Genomic DNA, 25,784 nt, shown 5'->3' on the forward strand with positions numbered 1-25,784 from the left:
CACCATGGATACTGTAAACTGAAACAATATCTACAGATCACCATGGATACTGTAACCATAAGCAAGATCTACAGATCACCATGGATACTGTAACCATAAGCAAGATCTATAGATCACCATGGATACTGTTACCTTAAACAAGATCTACAGATCACCATGGATACTGTATCCTGAAACAAAATATACAAATCACCATGGATACTGTAACCTTACACAAGATCTACAGATCACCATGGATATTGTTACCTTCAAGAAGATCTTCATATCAACATGGATACTGTCATCTTAAACAAGATATATAGGTCATCATGGATACTGTTACCTTAAATAAGATCTACAAATCACCATGGATACAGTAACCTTAAACAAGGTCTACAGATCACCATGAGTACTGCTGTAACCTAGTTTCATCAAGATCTACGTGTATAACCCACAAAATGTTTTCGAATTATTTTTTTTTTATTCAAAAATTAAGCCTTTTGCATTTTTTCTACACAAAAATCACAATACTGGGTATACACTGTTATCTTAAAAATGAACTACAGACCTACAGTATACTGTTAACCAACTGCCTTTCATATATAAGTTACTCTTGTGAATTTATGATTTGAGTAAATTTGCAAAATTTTATCTTTGTGATTTAATATCTACACCATATGTTTTCATTTACATTCAATTTTTAAATCAGCGAATTTTAATCTTGGTGAACTTATTTTGAATTCTAAATCATGAAATTTAATAGCGACCAAAGAAAGTTGGTTTTACGGTATACAGTATAAAACACTGATGTAGTTTTACAATTAGGCCAAAAAAAATGTCTGTTTAGGGTTACCTGACCGACCCTAATTTTTTACCCCCAGCCCAATTTTTTTCCCACTTTTCTATGAAAAAAAAAAAAGTCGAGATTTCGATCTCAGACTACAGTTACGGCCATTACTTTAGATTGAAAGACACTAAAAAAAAAATAAAATCCCTACCTACCGACCCTATTTTCTTTTGCCAATGCAACCCTAAACAGACATTTTTTTTTTTTTTTGGCCTTATATAGACATTAATATCATAGAATCAGCGTGGTCTTTCTCTTGTAATAATTACAGAGTTAAACAACAACTTCATGATCTACTGTAACATAAAAAGAATTATGGCAACATGTGTCAAGCTTTCCTAAATAAAATATACCGTATTCGCCATAATTAGCGTCCCCTCCCCTACAAGCACCCCTCCCCTACTTTGGAGCCGTAATTAGCGTCCCTCCCCTACAAGCACCCCTCCCCTACTTTGGAGCCATAATTAGCGTCCCCTCCCCTACAAGCACCCCTCCCCTACTTTGGAGCCGTAATTAGCGTCCCTCCCCTACAATTGCAAGCACCCCTCCCCTACTTTGGAGCCATAATTAGCGTCCCTCCCCTACAAGCACCCCTCCCCTACTTTGGAGCCGTAATTAGCGTCCCTCCCCTACAAGCACCCCTCCCCTATTTTGGAGTCAGAGTTATGTTGATGCCACCCATCCAATGGATTTAATCATGTTTTACAACTTGTGATACTAATGATATATTGTATATAGCATTGTATACCAACTTGGATTAAGGCATATGCATGTTTTCTTGTGACAAATGATAATGTTCCATGAGCACAGAAAAAGTAAAGATATGGCTGACTTGACTGAGTTTTTTCGTCCACAAATTTCCCTAATAAGCACCCCCCCCACCCCCCACCCCCTTCTCCTTTGTTATAGATTTGAAGCACTATGGGCCCTAATTACGACGGATATGGTACTAAGTGTATATGGAATCAAATAATGGCTAAATGCATATTGGTAAAAATGTGATGCATGAATAATATTTCATACTGAATTTGAGGACACTTAACTGATTGATAATGTGATAATGTCATTTAATAATGATAAGGTACCGAAGTTAAAGACAAGGAACTGTTCCAACTGGAGACAAACTCTATTCAATCTAATTAAAATTAAAGTTAAATTCCGTTCCACGATGATGCTCTACGATCTAACACCTTGTTTGGGGTCACATCAGTATCTCATTTGACCTCGAGACCAAACACTTCGGGACGTACTGTTAACTATTTATACTTCCCACAGAATCAAAAAAAACCGATTGACGAGGTTATAGATGACATGCGGATTGGCTAATCATAGGGGTCAAACTGTGGTGACCCCGAACAAGATGTTGTTAGATCTTGTATTAGATTTCTCAATACTAATAATTTCTTAAGAAATCTCCAGTGTGGTTGATTCTCTAGGAATGACTACTATATAGCTACATAGAGTATGTCACAAGATGTTCGGATTCTAGGCCAGAGGTCATGCTAAGGTAACCCTGAACGAGGCATTGTTATATCTTTATTGTAGCGTAACATAGAGAATTGTAGTGGAATGTAATTACAAGTCTGATTTTAATTAGATTGAGCTGTATCAGACCCAACTTTACCTCGGACACCCCAAGGCACAAAATAAAGCAAATAATTTCAGCACATGCATGTATATGTAATTGAGGAATATTGCAAGATAAATCATAAAAAATAGCTTAACATTGTTAATCCAACATGTGTAACTTGATATATAAAACACATAATCCATTTAGAACAAATTAAATGATCTTAATATTAAACATTTTGGAGCATAAAATATAATAATGGATAAGGGGACAATACTCTTGTTATCCATATAAAACATTGAGGAAAGACAAGATGGTTTAAAACCACAGTCACAGAACAAGCCAGAAAATGTAACATTATATGTACAATATATATGGGGTTCAGTAATTCCTATAGAGAGAACTAATACTGTGATCATCAACATAAATGATTATGATTTGAAATAAGAAACAGGCCTACGAGCATCAAAAAATGATCTGAAGTAAACTTCCATTGAATAACAAGAGATCCCAATAGGATCTTAGCACCCACCAAAGAATGATCTATGTCTGACAAATGAAAGAGGGATCTTTTCTCTGCTTTTCAAACTTTGCCTATGAAAATTCAAGAAGGTGGCCTGTTGGCCATCTTGTTGATCGATCAGCCTCAAATTACATTAAGCAAGTTTAGAGCCCATATGGAGCATATGTACATGTGTTATATGAAATTTGAGAATGAGATCATAAGTACATTCTGGGAAATAGTGGTAACAAACTTCAACTATCAAAATCCAAGATGGCTGCCTGTCGGCCATCTTGTTGTCCAATCGGTCCTAAAATGCAATATGGATATATATATAGCGATAACAAGACGGATGGATGGACTGCGGAAGAAAGGCAATTTGAACAATAGTCTTGAACCATCCTATAGAGATGGCTGATAGCCACGATCACAAATCAATGCCCTTTTCTCTGTATACTAACTACATGTAATACATAAGCCACAACAATGTATTAATCTTGATTTTTATAGCATTTTGTAATCAGTATGCCATTTTTGTCTGGCTAAGTCAAATCTTATGTTAGTTTTAGACTTAAGACTGTTTCATGATCTTCGGACCTGTAATGCTTTGAAAGGTACTACCTTCAATACTGTGCTGATAAGGTTTATGTACAGGATCACACACTTCACAAATAAAAAGCTAAAAATCTATATTTTGCACTTGTACATTTTTCTTTTGTATCACGTAAAAAATATTGAGGAACTAATACAGGAATAGATTTAATTACTCATTTATACATGATTATGTAACAGAATATAATTCTGTGAAAATAACTAAATGTACAGTCAAACCTGCCTTATAGTGACCACCTCTGCTTAAAGACCATTTGTTTCAAAACACCACTTTTTCAGGGTCCCAAAAGGTTAATTTCAACGTAATTAGCCCTGGACATAAAGACAACTTATTTTGTTTTGTCTTGGCCCCTTGGGTGATTATATATAAAATTTAACTGTAATTCAAAACTGTGTTTCATTTATACAGTGTCTATGTATAAAAGATATATCTAACAATTAAATCTATAATAAAAATAATGAATCACCATGTGTCCAGCACAGTGACTTCAAATATTATACAGACATTCATATACAATGGGATAGTTTTTCAGGATATTAGTTTGGAATTCGTCGAGCATCTTGTTGGAGTTACGATTCATTTCTGTAAGATTTCGAAGGTCGACAAGTTTTGAGAGGTACGTGTGGAAGCGTCTGTGTTCCCCAGGGTGGACTTTCTGTATGACATACTTCAGGCACTGGATCAGCGGCCATTGAATTCTCTCCACTTGGTCAGGGTCATCCAGAGGACACCGGTCTGAAGGAAAGAAAACTGAGGTTAAAGCTTCTATTCGACTTAAGATCAAGAAAATCTCTTTCTCTTAATGATTTAACTTGATCAATAACATTCTTCATCATTTGTCTAGATAAGCAGTGTAGGACTTTGAAAAGATTATTTTATGATCACAAGCAAAGAAAATAACTTTTGAATTGACATCACTCTTTAAGCAGTTTCATGAATCATAAAACAATCTTAGATTCAATTTTGTACTTCATGATGCTCCACCGCTGAAGAATGGTAATTTTTCATTATCAAAAACAGGAGCAGACGAATTAGTATTTTTCTTCATTTACAAAAGTTATTCACTTTACACCATTAACATGATTGAAAAGTTTGAGCTTCTTATTTTACGTCAAAATAGAAATATTTAAAATAATTAATTGCATCCCGAAAAAATTCCATGATGGCACTAGCTATGTCCCATATGTGATGAAGTACTGATTGCACATGCAACAAAAGCAAATTTAATTGTTTCATGTTATTTTTGTGTTAATTAGACACATATATTCATGATTAAACATCAGTTATTGTTCAAATGATGGGTATCGTTTATGCTATGTCGGCGGTGGAGCATCTTTAACTAAGGAAAATAATTATATTTACTTTTTAATACATTGTCTGTGATTGGTTAAACTTGAGTCAGTTTGGAATAACAGGAAAGATTGATCTAAATTTAAAAGCCAATTTATTGGTACAGCAAATGATCTCTAAACTCAGTAAACAAATGTTAGATTAAGTATTAATCACTATAAATAAAACAAGTGTCACCACCTACCTCGAAATAGGATCACAATTGCTCTCAGAACTGCGATTTCCTCATACGATAGGGCAAGTTTGTGCATGATGCGCGCAAAGTTTTCCTGACCGATAACAATGTCTTCTGAGCCCCAGTATTGAATTGTCTCTTCACGATGAGTTTTTATCTCCATGCCAACGTTAACCCCAAGGTCAGGGTTGATATGAAGATAATGACCCAGGATCCAGTACTCAAATCTGGAGGCTGGAGGAATAAATCGTATGAGAATTACAATTGCTAGTTTTTCTTGAATCAAAATCTGCATTTTACTTGAAAATTTGGTAGGGGTAGCAGTAAAAGTCAAGTAGACAACTATACAAAGGACTGCTCTCATAATATACATGATCACCAAGCAATATTTTTTCTTTGTAAAAAAGTCATCTTGGATAAGTGCTAGGCAATCAAATCAGACAAATTCCTTGAACTTTCAAATAATATCAATCATCAAAAACTAAACAAATGAATATCTGTAAGATCCAAGCTTTGATCGATCCGTGTGGAACATAATATCTTTGTTAATGTTGCATTAGGACAGAGTGATTGAATTCTAAAACTCCTTTTATATTGTGCTACCTTCACCTATCTTTGTAGCCCCAACAAAGATAAGATTTGATAATACTGTCTCTCTATCACCATAGACTGGATTGCCTTCCGTAATTTTTTCTACTCTCTGCTAGGCTTCGCTCAGAAAATACAACGACATGTCAGGGCTATTGATCTTGGAAATTAAATTGGCTAATATTTATAACGTTTAGGGGACATTCCTTATCAAAATGGCGTCTGCATATTTTTGCGGAAAAAATACCAACATCTTGCTGACCTCTAGTCTGCTATACAATGGTAAATTGTAAACAGTATTAATTATTTATTGATGGAAAACATAGATGTTGAAACGCGAAATTGTCTTTTGAAGCAGACGGTCGGGGGTTTCCCGGTACACTCACCATGACCTCAGCATATAGTATGGAACTTCAGATTATGTACGTGATTAGATATCTAGACGTTGAACTTCAATATTGTAACGTTCTTAAACTATTTCAAATACATTTTCAATGCTGAATGCTCCCTAAACAATATCGAAATTTCATTTCCACCTCGTTACCATTGTAAGCAGAAGAAAATTCCGAGTCTCAATGAACCCAACGATTTGTTGATTGAATTGACAAATCAGAATCATTTTGGTCAGAATCTTGACCAAAATGGCGGCCCTGACCTGTCTTAGTATTTATGAGCGCAGCCTAGCGGAGACAATCGGTACTAAGGCAGGTAATCCAGTCTACCTATCATCATTTCAGAGTGATCTCCCTTCCTCTTTTCTGTATAGCGCTGCTGTAACAACAATTTATATGCTTATACCAATTATTACACTTATATGAATATACCTTTTATCAACGAGAGTTTGTCTGTTTCAGAAAGGTCATTAAATCCAGGGATGACTTTGGCGAATGTGATATACTTGACGATGCCTCGTTGGATGTGACCAGCCGTTTTATCCAACATTGCCAACCGATCGTCAATATCGATCCCCGTCATCTGGTATATACTGCGGTGCTCCTCCTTACTAATGGTGCCTACCTTTAACCCAAACATTTCCTTACGCAATGTGTAACTATCCTGTACAGAAAAGAAATACAAATGAAACAAAACAATGGCACAAATTAAGTCTCTCACAGCATACCTCAATAGGTCAGAACTATACGTCAATAGGTCATAACTACTGTAAACCAGCTTTCACGTGCCAATTACTTTTGCCAATTTTGTGATCCAAGTAAATTCGCCAAAGTTTGTCGCAGTGAATTAATATCTACAACATTTATATTGATAGGAATTTATCCTCAACTTTGAAGTTGTTTTGAAACGGAATTTGTGAAATTAAATAGCCACGAAAGACGGTTAATTGGTTTAAAGTATTTTTCCACCACCTATGCATTGGCTTTCTTATTTTCGTAACAACTTTATGTCATGTCTCCATGCCTAAAGACTTTTTCACAATACATGTATCTCAATTTGCGATTTTGAGACTAAAATGCTTCCACATACTCTATCTATGCTTCAAGTATTTTCAGTAATTTTCATGGTCTCTGATCATAAGCCAAATACACAAAATTCAATCATACACAAATATAAGTAGGTTTACAGAATATAACAAAGTATGAGACTTCAGTACATCATAGTATAATGGAGAGATGAACCAGACAAGAGAATGAGATCAAGACCCATATACCAAGTACATCAAGTATTAAATCCCAGTACCTTGTAATATTACAGAAGATACAACTTGTATAAGCGCTTTCTTAAAACAAAGCGATTCTACCAGTTCCAGAATTTCAGAAGAAGATTCTCTTAAGTTTTATCCTATTTTACCCCTTTTGGCCCCATCCCTTAGGCCCCTGGGGTCAGTCATGGAAAATTTGTTAAAAGGATTCAATGGCCATTTCATTGGGATAATTCTGACAACATTTGACTAATTTCCTATTACAAATGACCAAATACCGGTAATGCTCAAAAATGTGTTTTCCCTATATAACGTATAACCCCCTCCCCAGGGGTAAACCTGAGACCCAAGGGTCATATAATTCACATTTTTTGTAGAGGGTCTTGAGACCTTTCTATCCCTGAAGAGTATTTGATATATTCTACCACGTCTGTTAGTGGAGAAGAAGATTTTTCAAATTTTAGTAAATTTTACCCCTTTTGGTCCCTCCCACAGACCCCTAGGGGGTGGAGGTCATATAATTCACAATTTTGATTGGCCTTATGCCTAAGAAGGCTTGCGCAAAATTTCATTGAAATTTCTTCAGCGGTTTTGGAGAAGAAGTCGAAAATGTAAATTATTTACGGACACACGATTGACGACCGACGATGACAGACAAAAGGCAATGAATTAGAATAGGTCACTTGAGACTTCGTCTTAGGTGACCTAATGAGGGGTTAAACCTTAGTTTATTTTCCCAAAGTTATTGCATTGTAAATTAGAGCTCTCTGAAATTTTTAGATAAACCAGATAAATCAGCAACAAGATACTTACATAGTATTCATTTGCAAGCTTTTCGGTGAAGTCTTTGTTGAAGTAATTGATGAGATTTGGGTAGATTTTTTCTTGAGCAGTTACAAGACAGTTGATGATATCCTGCATTTCAGCCTCCTCTAGAATTTGGTCTTCAAGTCCTGTAGAATGTACAGTGCAGTCAGATACCACTGGTTCTATCTCCAGCAATTTCTTCTCCTTCAATCTCTCACTCTTTCTTTTTCTCTTCTTCCTCTTTTCTGGAATCAAAACGACACAACTATATATATGTACAGTATATGTTAACAGAAACAGAAAAAGATAGAACAGTGCAAATTTTTCAATTTGTTTGTTTTGTAATGATGATATTTGCTTTCATTTTTATTTATACATGTGAAAGTGCCCTGGAATAAAAAAAAGTTACAACTACATGTTTCTGAATGCATTTAAAACCCTCATCCAAATATTAAAAAAATAAAACAAAAATAAATCACAGATGTATATTGACAGACGGTAATTAGTCCTTAAATAATGCATGGTAATAAATATATAGATATCCAATAGCACTGTGTCTGTTTGGCATTAACATATTTCTGTTATATTTACAGGCTGGCTGTTTGGCACAAAAGCCTCAACCTGTCAATAAAGGCAACCTGTCTATGGTGACCATTTTACTGTCTCCCCTTTAGTTGTCGTTATAGACAGGTTTAACTGTATGTACATAATTTTAAATGTTTAAAGAAACAATTCAATTTGTTTGTTTTGTAATGATGATATTTGCTTTCATTTTTAAATATGCATGTGCAAAATACAGAGAAAACAGACCAGGAATTAAATCTGGGTCTCAGGCATGTAATCCCAATAGGCTAAATAAGAATGCTTATAAATAAACTAGGTGACAGAGACTGTATTGGCAGTGTATTTAACACTATGTACAAGGATGCAATATAAGTAATTTTGTGACAAATGACCCTTTAATTGCATTTTGTGACAAATGACCCATCTTAATTGCAGTGGGAGTGGGACTTGCTGGGATTTTTATGACCTATGACCCCTCACCTGCAGTAGGACTTGCTGGAATCTTTATGACCTTTGAACCCCGCGCTGTAGAAGACTGGAGTTTTTTAGGCTGTACAGAAGATGTTATAGAGTCAAAGTCGTCGGAACCACAACTGGAATTCTTCATTTCCTGGAGTTTGTCCTGGTCAGAACTGGACACTGCATCCTTTCCCTCCAATCGCTTGACCTCCATTATAGTCTTGGTGCGAATGGCAATTGTGTATCGACCATGGCGAACAGCTGAAATTAAATAATCATTATTATTTTATAATTATGTACAGTAAAACCTCTTTAAGTTGAAAAGTTTGAGGAATGTAGGGTATTCGAGTCATCAGAGGTTGGTCATCAACAGTCAAAGACTATGATCTCAAATTATGACAATGACATTTGAACATTTTGTTTTACAGCAACTTAATTGTTTTTAAACTGTTTTTCTACTGCTATAATAATAATATTGGATAGAAACCAATAAAAATGCACATTTAAAATGGCATTACAAATCTTAAGGGCCAATTATTACACCTGTTCAACGTTTACAGTAGATATGTATGGTTTAAATACTATGAATTTGAAGAAAAAGGGAATCTATTTTTGGTTGAGGAATAATGGATATTCAACAAATAGCTTTTTGAGCTTTATGGGGATTTAATTGTTACATAAGATATATAGGGGTCGGGATCATGCGAGTGGTTTGACAAATAGGGGTATGCGAGGAATATGAGTTTGAGTTAGGGGGGTACTATTGTATACAGTTTAACCTGTCAAAGCCAGCTCTTATAGTTATCTGAATCCCTGTATATTCTGATGTAATTGTATATTTTCCTTCTCAATTTATAATTATTAAAACCTGTATAATCAAGAAACCTGGTTATACCGACCAAATATGCTGGCTTCGATAAAATCCGGTTTAGACAAATTACATATACTGTATTAAATAATATGTTGTTTTTTTAATTAATTATCTTGAGGAAGACTAATATTTTTTCATTACTTTCTTCGGTACCTACCAAAGTCAAAGACTTTTTTTTAAGAGTCTCAAAACAATACCCTTTGTTACATGAATCAATTTTTATATTAAAATCAGAATGTGTTATTTATAGATTATTATGGAACAACGAATAAATGTTTATATAGTTGTTTTTTTATGTTTTATAAGTATACATATCACTTTGAGTATTACATATCACTTTGATTAATCCATAAATATATAATGACAAGTATATTTTGAGGACTTTCTGACAGGGCAATATTATCAATACAAAAAAAAATTGAAAAACATAATAGATTAAAACAGATTAAAACAATGAATCTATTTTTCAATGTTGCCCACATGCACTCATACCGCTGCCCAGTGATGCACATCCATTATATGATATATACATGTATGTTATTGACTTATGAACCACAAATTTTTCTAATATCTTATATACATGTAGATCTATGATTATGATGGTCCCAGAGACATGGTCATCTGTCACACGATAGGGCACATGACAGGTGAATGTTCTATATTTTACCCTTGATGGAAAGAGAGATAGTACATTATGTTTCAATACAGAACACATCTTTTGTATTTGTGAGTCCCAATGAAATTGAGCAAATCCTTTAAATTTGTCAGATATGAAAATTTTATATAATGTGACATTTATGCACCAAAGTAAAACCTTCATGGTAACATTATCAAGGATTACCAAAATTTTACAATTACAAAAATGACCATCAAAATTTGACTTAGGCAAATAACAATATAATTTTAAATCTTACTGACTAACCACCAATGGTCATTAAAATTAAGCTGACCACCAATGGCCAATGGTCAACAAAATTAAACTGACCACCTTTGGCCAACGGTCATCAAAATTCAGCTCACCATCAATGGCTAATGGTCATCAAAATTCAGCTGGCATGACCACCAATGACCAATGGCCATCAAAATTAAGCTGACCACAAAATGCTAATTAGCTCATATGTCTTACCAAAATTTGAACTAACTTGAGTTTGATAAACATGTTTTACACCAGTCAAACAATTAGGAAATTCATCAATGCAAGGTGAATTTTAATCTCTGATCTAATAACTAATTACATAATGTAAAAGATTAAAGATGCTCCATTGCCCACAGCGCTTATCCAATATGTATTCTTTGTGAATTAACACAAAAAAAACCCGATGAAATAATTTGTTTTGCTTAATTTTTTTTGTCTGTACAATTAGGTCCTCATTCATATACCTATATATTAGGGCATAGACTATTAGTGCTGTGGACTTTTGAGGATATAATTAATTATTTTAAACACCAGGTACTTTTATTCTAAAATAAAATAAGAAGCTCATATTTTTGAATACTATGGTAAAAGTGTCAAGTAAGTAACTTTAGTTACTGAAGGAAGATACTAATTCTTCTGCTTCCGTTTTTCATAGACTGATACAAAAAGTCATTCTTTGTGGTGAAGCAACTTTAATTACAACATAATCTGACATGAAGGAAATGTAATTTTGTTTGTGGTGTATACCAGCATCCTGATGGATATACATATAATGAACCCAGAATACATGTGTTCAACATACCGCCTCCCTTCCCCATATCCTGGTAATAATTTTGCTAGTGCCCTATCCGACCCAATCAGTGCCCAGCGCACTTAAGAAAATAATGGGGTACATGTCAATATCCAAAGCCTATCATAAAATTGCAACAAGTAAGCCATAAATAAATTTGCAAAAGAAATCAAATAATGCTGAATTTGTCTCAGTCCAGTTCACATTCATATTGGCTATGAATGCCAGCTGAAAGACATTCAATACTTAAATTAAATTTTTCGGGATGGGATGCAATTTATTATTTTTAATATTTTATCTTAAAAGTTAAATAAGAAGCTCAAACTTTTCAAAGTCGGTAATGGTGTTGAGTAAGTAAGTTTTGTAACTGAAGAAAAATACTTATTTGTCTGGTACTGTTTTTTAATTACAAAAATACTAATAACCCTGGCTGTTAATAGGAAGGTTATAATGAAATAAACTTAACTAAACAACTAAGCTAAAATTAGCCATATAAAAACTTATGAAGAGGAGTAGGGGTGAATATAGTGCAGTGCAATTCCTACATCCTGGAACATGATATCTGATTAATTAACCCTGACCAGCAACCATACCAAGCATTAACACATGCATTAATCCCTAAAATTGTATAATGAACTGTACCAGTCTATTGGATTGGGAGAGTTTAAACTTGTGGTTAGTGGGTTGAGGGTGACTGGGTTATTATGTTATTCACTGTCACATGATCAATCACTTGTGACCAAAACATCATTTAATTACATAAATGAAAAAAAATCAATTTCCTAATGTAAATCCTGTTTATATATTTGATGTGTATATACACAGATCATTATTAAATGATTTCTTTCTCCTCTTATCTGTTTTCAACTCTAATTAACACTTGATATTGACATTTTCTTTTCAAAAATATTGAAATTTGCAAAGCAACTTGATATATAAACAAGAGCTGCTTGAGAACAGCAAAGCTCGCCTCTGGAATTTTGTTGATTTAATTCAGGTTCCTTGTAATTTACCAGACTTATTGCAGAAATCAAAGTCAGGTGTGACAGATAACAGTTTTTTCAACACTTGCACTAAAACCTTAACCTGATTATTTCGGCCCATTTGGCCTCTTGAAATTCTCAAAATTCAGCATTTGGCCTTTCAATGATTGTCCTTACCCATAGCAAGAATTATTATTCAAAATCATTGTAGAAAACAATGTCATTTGTTACAGATAACAGTATTACAACACTGCCATCAAAACCTGATTATTTTGGTCCATTGGGCCTCATGTAATTCTCAAAATCCAGTATTTGGCTTCTTTAAGTAATTGTCCACACCCATAGCAACAATTACAATCCAAACTTATTGCAGAAATCAAAGTCAGGTGTGACAGATAACAGTTTTTTCAACACTTGCACTAAAACCTTAACCTGATTATTTCGGCCCATTTGGCCTCTTGAAATTCTCAAAATTCAGCATTTGGCTCCTTTCAATGATTGTCCTTACCCATAGCAAGAATTATTATTCAAAATCATTGTAGAAAACAATGTCATTTGTTACAGATAACAGTATTACAACACTGCCATCAAAACCTGATTATTTTGGTCCATTGGGCCTCATGTAATTCTCAAAATCCAGTATTTGGCTTCTTTAAGTAATTGTCCACACCCATAGCAACAATTACAATCCAAACTTATTGCAGAAATCAAAGTCAGGTGTGACAGATAACAGTTTTTTCAACACTTGCACTAAAACCTTAACCTGATTATTTCGGCCCATTTGGCCTCTTGAAATTCTCAAAATTCAGCATTTGGCTCCTTTCAATGATTGTCCTTACCCATAGCAAGAATTATTATTCAAAATCATTGTAGAAAACAATGTCATTTGTTACAGATAACAGTATTACAACACTGCCATCAAAACCTGACTATTTCGGCCCATTTAGCCTCTTGAAACTCTCAAAATCCTGCATTTGGCTTCTTTAAAGTTGTACGGTCTATCACTTTCTCTCTTTTTGTCGTAGTGAAAACTTTTTAAGTGTTATACTTATTTTTCTCCATCTGTCTGAGTTCTCTTTTTGTCGTAGTGAAAACTGTTTAAGTGTTATACATATTTTTCTTCATCTGTCGGAGTTTTAAACTTTCTAATTTTACCACTTTTTATAAAGTTGCAGCACTGGAAGTATAAAAGTAAAAATTCTTTTTAATGTGTACACATGAAAAATAGCCTCGGAAGATGCTGAATCATTCCGAAATTTTAAAAGTAGCTAACAATTTCACCCAGATTGGACCTGGCTTATTTGGAGGATGTTGTGCATACTGGTCATTAAGAAGTAATTACAAATATTCCAGCCTTTTGGCAATGTTGATCTTTAATGTAGATTGCTTATATATGATAAGCAATAAGAAATTCACTCCTTCATGCTAAACTAGAGCTTATATTAATGCTGGCCTCGCAGTTTCTTACAGGTTATTGATAAAAGTTTAATTATTTTGTGACTCGTGTTGGGTACTCTAGCTGTTGGTCAGTGGTTTTACTCTGAGAACTTCTGCTTTCTTTCAACACCAGAATCAAGTGTATCTTTGAATATCATTCATGTCAATATGACAATACTGTAACAAACCAAACTAAAGATAGCACATACCGCCACGAGACATCCCAAGATCCAAACATTTTTTTAGACGACACGCTGAGCAATTTCCCCGTCTTCTGTCGGTGATGACACAATCATTATCAGCTGTGCAGTGGTACTTATCTTTTTCCATGGAAGCGCGTCGAAAGAACGCCTGTTGGAGAAAAATAAATCTTGCCATAGAAGATTGTATGTGATATATCAAATAAGACGACTGCTTAGATATGGCCTATGGCGTAAAGTATATGTAGTCCTGATAATATGAGGATCCAGGAACAATGTACATGTGTTTCAATATTATCATGACAAAATAGTTCCAATATTTAGGTTAATGCTTACCTTACATGCTTCACAGGTATTAATGCCATAGTGGATCCCTGTCGCTACACCTGTACATATACGACAGGGTGGTAGGGTGAGGGGGTCCGACATTATCCAAAGGTATCTCGGATTATACAAACAATGCCATCAGAAGTCTCTATTTAATCCAATTATCTTCAAAATTTCTGTAATACATTAAAGGTTAATAGTAATACATGTACATATATATTTGTTTTGTTTTACAAAATTCATCATTTGTATAGTCATGTAAATTCTTTACATTAACTGTCAGAGTCTGAACAACTAAATTACACATGTAGCTGAATCATGCACCTACTGTAAGCCTATAATGTACATCATTACTACATGTAATCCAACTTACAATGTACATCTACAAACAAAGGCAATGTAAGTGATAATTTGGTAAATAGCTGCTTTAAATGTATAAAATACATGTTACAATGTTGTATACAAAATATGTGCATACATCAGTACCTGTCGACTTCAGATACGAGATGACTGGCCGACCTGTATTTATAATGAAATATAATTATTGATTACATCACCACACAAATACAGTGTAAGCATTTTGTATGGAGACCTTACAACAAGTCTGCCACTCCCCTTACACATGATAGTCACGATTTCCCGTGACACTGGTACTGTCGTCCTAAGCAATCAAAAAGCAAGTACATCTACTGCTAACTTGTAGTGCACACACAGTATGACTCACCGAGTCAAAACATGTAAAATTGACTCCCTATCAAAATATAACAAAACGTCAGTTTCATTACCAAGATGAGGTTTACACCAATAAAATAATGATTTACTTACTGACAACTGAATTCATCAGGTTGGGTATTTTTTGTACTTTTTAAAGAGCGGGGTCAATTACTAGACTGTCACACCATCATGTAAAACAAGATTAATCATGCATGACTGCTTAAATATCAATAAATATCAATCTTACATTTTATTTCTAAAAGTGTCGAATATTCTTTACAGAACATGCACAGATGATGTCAAATCTTCAAACTACGTAAAAAGCATATATCTAATGTGTTCCCAACCTGTGAGATCCCGTCATCTGCTTCGTGACCACTATACAAACAGAGTTATCTCCCCGTGATTTAGTCAATGTTGAGAAGTCAGTCAAACGTTTGTATTCTACGTGCAACATCACACGGGATGCAACCGTATCGATGCTACAGATGCTGCCATTCCATCCGGAATTGAGGACAACAAGGTATTTGAGTCGCCCCTAAAAATTAAGATAGCATGCTAGAAGTAAAGTCTGCCTCTTTGATTATGATCATACAATAAATGTATTGCACTAAACCTAAATATGAGATAAAAACGTTTGGCGTTCCGTCGTTGTAACGGTCTGCAGCAGGGTATATTTACCGCTGTGACCCACTGCCCAAATTAAACCACTGACACTGACATGACCGAGTGTCATCAGTCATCGACTGTTCTCTGTAGGCCTTGTGTTTTCTTTCTGCATACTGATAACGCAATTTTGTTGTTAGGGTAATAGCACGCAATGTGTCTTCATCTTATCGAATCCAAACAATTTAAATAGATATGTCAACCATAATATGGAATGAAATTTTGAAACAGATTTTTCCTTTTTTGTGTTTTCACAACATTGACTAAACCTGCCTACATGTATATTAATATGAACTTAAGGCAATGCCTCAGAAGAGCGCTGCTACTTATAAAAAAATGTAAATATAGTTAGGATTATAACTTCAGAATGAGATTAAAACAGTTTTAACTTGTAGTCCGATCATTGACTTTTAGTAAATGCTATTCTTCAATATTTGTGTCTAGCAGTCGTCATATACAGGTCACAAAGAAATATTCAACTGGATTATTTCATTTTTTTCGATCTTGTTTCTCTCCAATGCGGAAAACTTGGCAAAATGCCATGTATCAAAATGTGCGAGAATATGTGGCATCATCTTTAGCACGAAGCTTCCTGACGTCATGGCTGACGGTGCAGTGCGCTTGACAACACACAGACAGCATATCATTTTGACCAGTACATTTATTGTGTCGTTCTTATCCTTGTGTAGTTATCTAAAACTACTTGCAATAATTTCAAAGTGTATCCTGGTAATACCTTTTGCTTACAGAGAAAATTTGGCCTTTGGCCGCGTAGAGAGCTGCGCTCTTAGTAGGTTTTTTTGGCCTTATATAGAGTCAGATCGCGTTTTCTATTAAGACATGAAATTGTATGACAGATTTGACCTACGCCACTTCAGCAGCTTATTTCTGCATTTTACAATGTACATGTACAGTGTATGCCGCAAATTCATTAAGATCATATGTACTCCACTGACCCCATATCTCAACCCATTCAAGAAATTAAACAACTCTGCACAATGAATTTAACACCTTAGCCTACGCGATACCGACATACGTCTATAAGGAATTTAATCGATTATCTTACCTTGACATATGCATGTGAAGATGCAAATGAAATACTTCCGAAAGCCCACTATTTCAAACATAAATGATTTATAATGGCAGCCGATCGCGATTACAAAAGTCATTTGATAGAGTAAACTGGCAGCAATGGCAATCACGATGGTTTCCTGTTAACTTTAACATTCGTTTACTCGCTGAAGTAGCATAAAGTGTCTGAAAGTGACTGTGAATTTTCCATAGATAATCGGTCTACAGAGAAGGAAAATTCTATGGCCCTAACCATGCTGTGAAAACAATAGACTTGTGTGAAAATATAAAAGAGGTCTGAAAACATAAAAGTGGTCTGTGAAAACATGAAGATAGTCTGTGAAATCATAAAAGAAGTCTGTGAACACAATAAATTTCTGTGAAATGATAAAAGTGGTCTGTGAAAACAAAAATGTGTCTATGAAACATAAGTGGTCTGTGAAAACATGAAAGTGGTCTTCGAAAACATAAGCGGTCTGTGAAAACAAGTGTCTGTGAAGACAAGTGGTCTGTGAATACAAAATAGTGTCTGTGAAAACATAATAGTATCTGTGAAAACATAAAAGTGTTTGTGAAAACGTAATAGTGGTCTGTGAAGACAAAAAAGTGTCTGTGAAAACATTAAAGTGTCTGTGAAGTTGTGATATGGTGTAAAAACATGAAATTGGTCTGTGTATCTAGCTGTGAAAACATTAAAGTGGTCTGTGTGTCTAGTTGTGAAAACATATAAGTGGTCTTTGTGTCTAACTGTGAAAAACATTAAAGTGGTCTGTGTGTCTAGCTGTGAATACGTAGAAGTGGTCTTTGTGTCTAACTGTGAAAAATATTAAAGTGGTCTGTGTGTCTAGCTGTGAATACGTAGAAGTGGTCTGTGTGTCTAGCTGTGAAAACATAGTGGTCTGTGTATCTAGCTGTGAAAACATTAATGTGGTCTATGTGTCTACTGTCTAGCTGTGAAAATATAAAGGTGGTATGTGTATCTAGCTGTGAAACAATTAAAGAGGTCTGTGTGTCTAGCTGTGAAAACACTGAACACATGTACATCAATGAGAACATCATAGTAAGGTCACTAACAGATGACTCGGCGTCCTTTTGTCCATTAGTACAGGATACAGGTATGCTTTAGTATACATATAGATTCTACTTTTCTGTACAATGTATTTATTGTTTCTATTTTCACAGGTAGTTGGACTGGGGCTGGCCATGAAAATTGTGGCGATGTTTGTGGATGTGTGCTCGGCTCAGTTGAGCAGATCTTTGTAAGGACAGAATGGACAGTACGTCAATGGGCATGATGGTGGGAAATGACCTTCGACCTTATGTCTGCCAGGTGTGTAACAAACGGTTCACACAGAAGGCTCATCTCATCACACACAAGCGCACACACACGGGAGAGAAGCCATACGCATGTCACATCTGTCATAAAAGGTAAGCCAACAGTTTCTCCCATACTTCACAGGGATATCCCGTGGTTGCTAGGGAAAAGATAACTCTATCTTAACAGAGGGGTGTAAGACCTGTAGCTCTCATGCGCTAGACAATAACATGACGTCATCAATACATGCGGGGTAACTGCAGCTTGCATTGTAGATAACGTCATCAATATTGACGCAGAACGACATTCCTGCGATAATGCATTGCGATGAAAAAGCTTTTGGCCGTCAACCCTCAGCAAGCTACACTTTGGGGAAGTCATACACTGTATGGGAAAATATGGATCCATAAGCGTGTTACAGCATTTATAAAAGAATGAAGTCTTGGGAATAGACTAGAAATTGCAGGATTTGCCTCATTCAGATATTGGGTGGGTAGGGGAGACCTATATTGATAGAGAATTTCAAAAATAAATCATAATCAGATTCAGTTTCTCTAAATCACCTTTGACTCGAACATACAATTTTTTATGTGCCACTCGTAAATAATAATTTATTTGACTTCTTTAGATTTGCCCAGTCATCACATCTGAACACACACAAAAGAATCCACACAGGGGAGAAGCCATACTTCTGTACATTATGTAATGTAGGCTACTGTCGTAAACAGCGTTTGGAGCTTCATCTCCTACATCAGCATTCCCGAGAGGCTCTCGCCGCCGCCAACATCACCATTCCAGACGACCTCAAACTTGAGGCTCAAAATCAAGAAAATCCTGCCCTTAATCTTATTGAATTCCAGGAATCCAACGTAGTATTTCCAAACAATGGACAAATGAACAATTTGCCCAACAATGTAGACAGAACAAGTCCGATGGACTCCACAGTATCTAGTTTTGCTTCCAGTCGACGGAAACCATCTGTTGTGAAGCGTATAAATCTTGGTGACCAAGAGGAAAATTGTGATGTGATAAAGAGCGAGCCAGTAGAGAGTGGAGACTACATGGTGACAGGAAGTGGGGGAACCTCTGAGATCGGGGATGCACTTTTTAATCGTGATCAAATCGGCACTAGTATTTACACTTTAGGGCAAAATGGCAATGACAAGGGCAGGTCGGTTGGAAAGGGGTCAGAGGTCACAGAAGCTTGTGGGGTGAGCACAACTGATATCAACAATGGAGGATCAGGTGATGAAATAGAGGGAGACGGGGCAAGTGTAACAAGCGAAAGCAATTTGTCTGGGTCAGAACAAAGCTTGCCTACATCTGCACGTAAACGATCAATGCTGTCCTATTCCAGTCTACGCCGAAGTCCGAAATCTTCCAAACAGAGTCACCACCAGCAGAACAATAACAGCTCGGGTGGTGGGCAGAGAAACGTACTGCCTAGTTACCCACAACAGATTGGTACCAACTCACGTATCTGTCTTGTTAATTTCACAAGCGATGATCTTATCACACATCTCATGTCTCGAGATGATGTTTATCGGTGTGACTTCTGCTGCATCGTGTTCCAGGATGCGGCCATGTATCATCTTCACCGTAGCATGCATGAGAAGATGGATGTACGCTGTTGCAATCTCTGTGGGAAGCTAGCACAAGACAAGTATGACTTCCTCGCTCACTTTCTTAGCGAACATAAGTAATCCAAGGGGGCATTTTCATTTGAGTTCATGTAACATAGGCATCGCAATTGTGGGTTTATTTTTTATTTTCATTTTTTTGTTTCAATTTGAAATTTATGGGATTTTTCAACTGGATACTTAAATATGTATTTGTATGATCTGATGGATCTAAAAAAAAAATTAGTTTAATAGTTAATTCTGCACAACACAACTAAAATCAGAAAAATAATATTGAAATACACTGTTTTGAATTTGAAGTTTCAACACACGTTAAGGAAATGATCGATGTGTAGTGTACATTGGTAAAAGCAATAGGTTTTCTAATTACTGATGGGTGTTATGGAATCTTATCTGATCTAGGGGTCAGAGGTCAAAGTTCGGAACCATTTTAGGAAGTGATATAGTATTATATCTGTGGAGAGACTGATTCAGTCTATTGTAGTTATGTTTAGTTCACACGAGAAAATGTCTGAAAAGATTGCTCTGAGAACAATGTCTACCGAGAAACTTAACATATTTTGAGTTTGTTTTGTTGTTTTCTATTACTCATTCAATGCTTTTAATTGTTGATTAACTCTTTACTTAAATTATAAACAGTAAATATCACTACCGAAACAAAAATCCATTTGGAATAGTCACTATTGGTATTTTAATTCATTTGTTGAAATATTTTGTATAAATATATATACATGTAATTAAATATAGTATGTTATGTTACAATATTTAATTTCCTTTTTTATTTTACTGTAGAATAATATATTACATGTACTCCCAAATATATAGCATGTTTCCAAGTTGAAAGAAGACATTACTAAGTTTAATAACTTGTGCCTAAATGTAATTTGATTTTCAAATTAAGTATGTTTAAACTGAACTAATATATAGGGTGGCGTATGACATCATTCAATGACAGTCACCGAAGTTCAAGGTCATGTATAGTTGAAATGACATGAAATTTTCAAAAATAAATCCAATCATAAAGGATTAGCAGTAGATATATATATGTTTCATATAAATTATGTTTTAACCATTAGGATTTTCATTACAGTTAATGTAAAACACTGGCAGGTATGTCACAATTAAGTGAGAGCAATTTAAGCTTTAACAAAATAATTTTCAAAGAAAGTATAATCATATTAGAAGATATAATGTAACTTAGTTACACCTTTATTACGTAGGTATCCTGGGTAAACGCTGTGTAATAAGCACTTAATCTATATACAATGTATTATAACAAATACTGTGCATATAATGAAAGATTGGTTCTATGTAATGTCTTAAAGGGGGGGGGGGGAGTAGCTAAGGGAATGATGTTACATTATGTTGTTACTTGACAAAAAAACTCATTCATCCCTGAAATTTCAAAATGGACTGTTCCAGTCATAGAACAGGAAAAGTTAAATGTGTCTTCAAAAGGTGAACGAGTCAAGAGTAGCTCTCAGAACCTTTAGATGTAACATTACTTCGTACAGTACTTCTGATGAGGAATATTTTAGCTAGCTGTCAAAACTCAAACCAAGAACTTGTACGTGACATTAAAAGCCTACTGGTTTTATAGGATCTGGAGCAACTGAATGAGAAATACCCATATATCCAGATGTATGTGGTATAAAAAACCAGGCCTACATTTGGTAATAGGCCACCTCCCCTTAATATCCCAACGTTTATTTCTAGGGTAGGGGGTTAATGCCGGTAGAATACGGTATATATACAGAAATGCAAAATATTAAATTTTGATGAAAGACTTGTAAATTATTTTTGCTGGTTTTTTTGTTATCAGCTTCCAAATGATCATCTCCATTAAGCTATATAGAGCTTGTCTGAGATTGAAGGTATTGTAAAAGGTGCTGACTTCCTGTATACTCTTATTTTAAATTACATTGATCATGAGGAACATAAAAACATGTCGCACTTTCAGATTATGTTGCTACATTATTTTTGCATTTTCCCTGCGATCATGATCTAAAATTTGGTTATTTTGTCCCACTTAATTTTTCAAATGTTAAAAGAGTAAAAAAATTACAAACTCTACAATAAATGTTAATTGAATTAAGTGTCTGCATATTTATATTGCTACCGATTTATGAATGAACAAGTTGGTGAAATAATTTGAATATTTGTGACAAAGATTGAATGTGTTCTTATAGGGCTTTATAGATAGTCTGTGTGGTGGCCATTTGGTAACTAATACTTGTCAATGAACATAGAATTCAAAATAAGAAATACATGATAGCATATGTATTATAATTGTGTAAGTGTATATTGTGAAATTGTTGAATCCATTATCACCATTTTTCTCTCTACTATGTATAACTTAACACTGTTCATGTTCTTGATTCAAACTTTTTGAGTTTACTGTTTATTCATACAAATTATAGTAAAGATTTAGCACCATTATTCTACTTCATCAATATTATGGTTACGAAAATTGAAGCTTCTGTTGACTGTTTTAAGTGTTGATGTGACCACTCGTCTTTGTGCAAATCTTGTATTCATGAAATTTTGAGTATGCTGTAATTGAAGTGATAGCAGTTACTATCAATACTTACATTTTCGCATCACGTTTTCAAGAAGGAAATATGAAAAAGAATTAGGTACAATATCTTTCTTAATGGTCAGCATTCCTTGTTCAGATTGTCCTTCTTCACACTTGAAGCAAATGGGCAAAATTTCTTTAATGAACCATTTCATGTCATTATGCAGATACAATTGAATAAATTACATTTAGAAATAGGATTTTACAAACTATTTTGCTCCCAAAAAATTAGTTTTCAAGATGATACTGATTCTTTTGAAAGGTACCTGTAATGTGACCCCAGAAATATTGCAAGATCTCACATATGCCAGATTAACGTTGCCACAGTGAATGATATGTATTTTATCCACATTGGAACTTCTCTGCTATAATTATGTTTAATACTATTAAGTGCCCAACGTGACCAAAGTATTTGTTTGTTTTTTAGTAGTAGTCTACATATATAATCATTATTAGTTTTTTGTAATCCTGTATGTTTGTTTTTCATGATTTAATTTTACAATTTGTCTTCAATAGCCGTGCAAAAATGAAACTTACTACCGACTCCCCAAGTTTTAATAAAAAATTTTCATCATTTTTCATTGTTCTCTATATTATATATACATGTATATCATTTGATTTCTGTTTGCTCTTTGCAGTGTTTCATGTTCTGTAATATGTATGCTAGTCTGTATGTTTTATGCTTATGCTTATATCAGTTTTATATCATCATATTTCATAATTATGTATTTTAAAGTGAAGACCAATATGAAGTTACATGCTTTCATAACTTGAAAATAAAAAACAAATACATGTTAATACAGCCAGCTTGCTTTGGCAAAACCTGAAAAATTTTCAAATTGAACAAATAAGAATTGCAGAAGGTTTAAAAAAAATCAATTAAGAAATAGTATTTGTTTTTATCACGTTTTTCTATTTGGTGCATTAATTCTATTTGACCTTGATTCCCTATCAATAACTTAGTCTCATGTAAATAAGATTTTCTCTCATACCTACGATTGTAGTTCTGGATTATCTTGTGCTAGCCCGAGATACACTGGCCCTGACACAAGACTTAGACGAGATACACTGGCCCTGACGGAAGACTTAGAATTTATGACAGATTGATATCTGGTTTAGGGCCAGAGCGCACTGCTATATCAAAATGTTGAATAAGCCGACACCGTTTGGTATCGGGACCAGGTCATCTCCGATTTAGACTGATCACAGAGAAACGCCACTAACCTATATAGTCCATTCTACAAATGAATAATTTATCTACCCAAATATAGTAATCCGTTGAGATTAAAGGCGATTTGCATACTTTGAGAAAGTGGCGACGACAATGAGGGAAATTTAAAATTGTGGAAAAGAAACTACTGTGTTGACACAAAAGAACGTGCATGTGTGATATAATGAAAGGCTATGGGTAGATAAATTATTCATTTGTTGAAAAGACCAAGGTAAGTGCAATTCTCAGTGGTAATATTTTGTAAGCAGTCTGAATGTGGCTAACCTTGTGTCTACTTCTAAAAAAAGGCTGTTTTTACTGTAAAGGAGGCAAACAGCAGGATTTTAGTTGAAAATATCACAATTTTCACATATGGAGAATTTATTTACAATCGTAGCTTTCTTAGAACTTATTGCTGCAAATATCAAAGTGGCAGGATATTTTAATTGTGAAATTGTAATAACACTACTGTATACATCATAATTAGCACCAAGATACACACAAAAAAAATAACAAGTGTGTGGGTGGGAGGGGTGCTTATTAGGATACCGAAATGTAACCTGAGGATGAAAAAACTCTTTTAAAAAGTCCGCCATGTTTTTACGCTTATTGTGCTCATGGCACATTAATCTGTCTCCATAAACATACATATGTCTTCTCTCCTTTGAGACACATTTTTACATTGTGATTCACATGTACGGGAAAGACTCATTTATGCGCATGCCTTATTATGAATTTCATGTAATTTGAGATACAATTCCCATGTTATAAACATCACACAGTTGTAAATCAATTTGCTTAATTTGTTGGATATATATGGGGGTGTTTATATACGTTAAAATGTGGGGATGGACACTTGTAAGGGAGGGGCGCTAATTATAGCGAATATGGTAATAAAAAAAAAATTCGAGGTATGAGAGAAAAGTATTCTATTATATGTGGATATGAAAGATATGGATATTCTACATTTGGAATCACAAAATTATGTAAAATACTCTGCAAGCCTCGGGTTTTACAACATTTTGTGACTCTTGGGTAGAATATCCCTATCCTTCATATCTATCTTCATACGAAAGTCTTATATTACATGGACATGGAAATTTCTTTTTTATCTAAGATTTTACTTCATTCCCTTGATAATTTAATTTGTTTTAAGATTTTTTTAAATATAAAGTTATGTGTAAAGTTGGTTACTTTAAAATGTTGTTTATTCATATGAATCTGTTTATTCATATGAATCGTTAAGATGTAATTATAATGAGTGTTTTGTAATTAGTGATTATTTGATAATTGATCATGTTCATATGATATGTTTGATCATTGACTATTTGTTATAATATATTTACACTCACAGACATGTAATATATATGTTATGTTTATTTTATCTTGATTTTGATTATCTACTGATGTTCCATATATTCATGGAATTTAAGATAATTTTTTGTCTTCAAATACATACCGATTATTGTTAAACTAGAGGCTAGAATATTGTACCAAATCTATACGAGTGTCCCTGTATACACTATTGTGATAATATGTAGTTTGTTAAAGTCTGTAGTTCGGTTGATTGTCAAAATAAACAGATACTTGTAGAGACTTTCTGTTGTTTTATTCTGTGATAAAACCTTCAATATTGTGTCTTACAAACAAAGTGGAAAGATATATCAGTTTTTCTCTGTTTCTTCTTATGTATCATTCATATTATTGTTATACTAAGACTTGTTATTTTGTTTTATTTCTTCCTTCAAAAAGTTTCCAGAGTTTTTTTAAGCAACTACTGGGCAGCTCATGATCATCAGACATATTCCATAGGGGTTATGGATGTACTGTGCATAAAGGTTTTATTCCGGGATCAGGATTTCAAGATGGCCACAGTGGACCTACTTCCTGGTTTTAAATTTTGGTGAAAATTGGGACATAGAGGTTTGAAGGCATACTGAACAACGTGCCAATGT

At 34.4% G+C, this 25,784-nt stretch overlaps 2 protein-coding genes across 8 annotated transcripts; one reads left to right on the plus strand and one right to left on the minus strand.

The window, feature by feature from the left end:
• Nucleotides 1–440: 440 nt before the first annotated feature.
• Nucleotides 441–15,752, minus strand: LOC138329718 (nuclear receptor ROR-beta-like). 7 transcript variants are annotated; one of them, XM_069276994.1, is made up of 8 exons: nt 15,697–15,752; nt 14,645–14,811; nt 14,318–14,459; nt 9,133–9,372; nt 8,095–8,333; nt 6,449–6,680; nt 5,046–5,270; nt 441–4,246 (listed from the first exon to the last, which is right to left on the minus strand). In XM_069276994.1, the coding sequence occupies exons 2-8, from the start codon at nt 14,735–14,737 to the stop codon at nt 3,999–4,001; spliced, it is 1,419 nt and encodes a 472-aa protein (XP_069133095.1). In that variant the 5' UTR covers nt 14,738–14,811; nt 15,697–15,752; the 3' UTR covers nt 441–3,998. The 7 variants fall into 7 exon arrangements, with proteins under 7 accessions (XP_069133095.1, XP_069133093.1, XP_069133098.1 ...); XM_069276992.1 differs by having other exon boundaries at nt 15,597–15,728; XM_069276997.1 differs by lacking the exon at nt 15,697–15,752 and adding an exon at nt 15,360–15,426.
• Nucleotides 15,753–15,763: 11 nt separating this feature from the next.
• Nucleotides 15,764–25,425, plus strand: LOC138329720 (uncharacterized). Its single transcript, XM_069276999.1, has 3 exons — nt 15,764–15,872; nt 18,269–18,514; nt 19,030–25,425. The coding sequence occupies exons 2-3, from the start codon at nt 18,357–18,359 to the stop codon at nt 20,102–20,104; spliced, it is 1,233 nt and encodes a 410-aa protein (XP_069133100.1). The 5' UTR covers nt 15,764–15,872; nt 18,269–18,356; the 3' UTR covers nt 20,105–25,425.
• The last annotated feature ends 359 nt before the right edge of the window (nt 25,426–25,784 follow it).

The sequence above is a fragment of the Argopecten irradians genome, chromosome 8 (assembly GCF_041381155.1).
Source record: "Argopecten irradians isolate NY chromosome 8, Ai_NY, whole genome shotgun sequence".
NCBI classification, from domain to species: domain Eukaryota; kingdom Metazoa; phylum Mollusca; class Bivalvia; order Pectinida; family Pectinidae; genus Argopecten; species Argopecten irradians.

Coding starts and splice junctions, on each gene's coding strand:
- LOC138329718 (XM_069276994.1), bottom strand. CDS start 14,737: ATGTCGGACCCCCTCACCCTACCACCCTGTCGTATATGTACAGGTGTA. Junction 9,373..14,317: donor TCTTGGGATGTCTCGTGGCG/GTATGTGCTATC, acceptor ATTTAATTTCAG/CTGTTCGCCATGGTCGATAC. Junction 5,271..6,448: donor CAAACTCTCGTTGATAAAAG/GTATATTCATAT, acceptor TTATTCCTCCAG/CCTCCAGATTTGAGTACTGG.
- LOC138329720 (XM_069276999.1), top strand. CDS start 18,357: ATGGACAGTACGTCAATGGGCATGATGGTGGGAAATGACCTTCGACCT. Junction 18,515..19,029: donor TGTCACATCTGTCATAAAAG/GTAAGCCAACAG, acceptor TGACTTCTTTAG/ATTTGCCCAGTCATCACATC.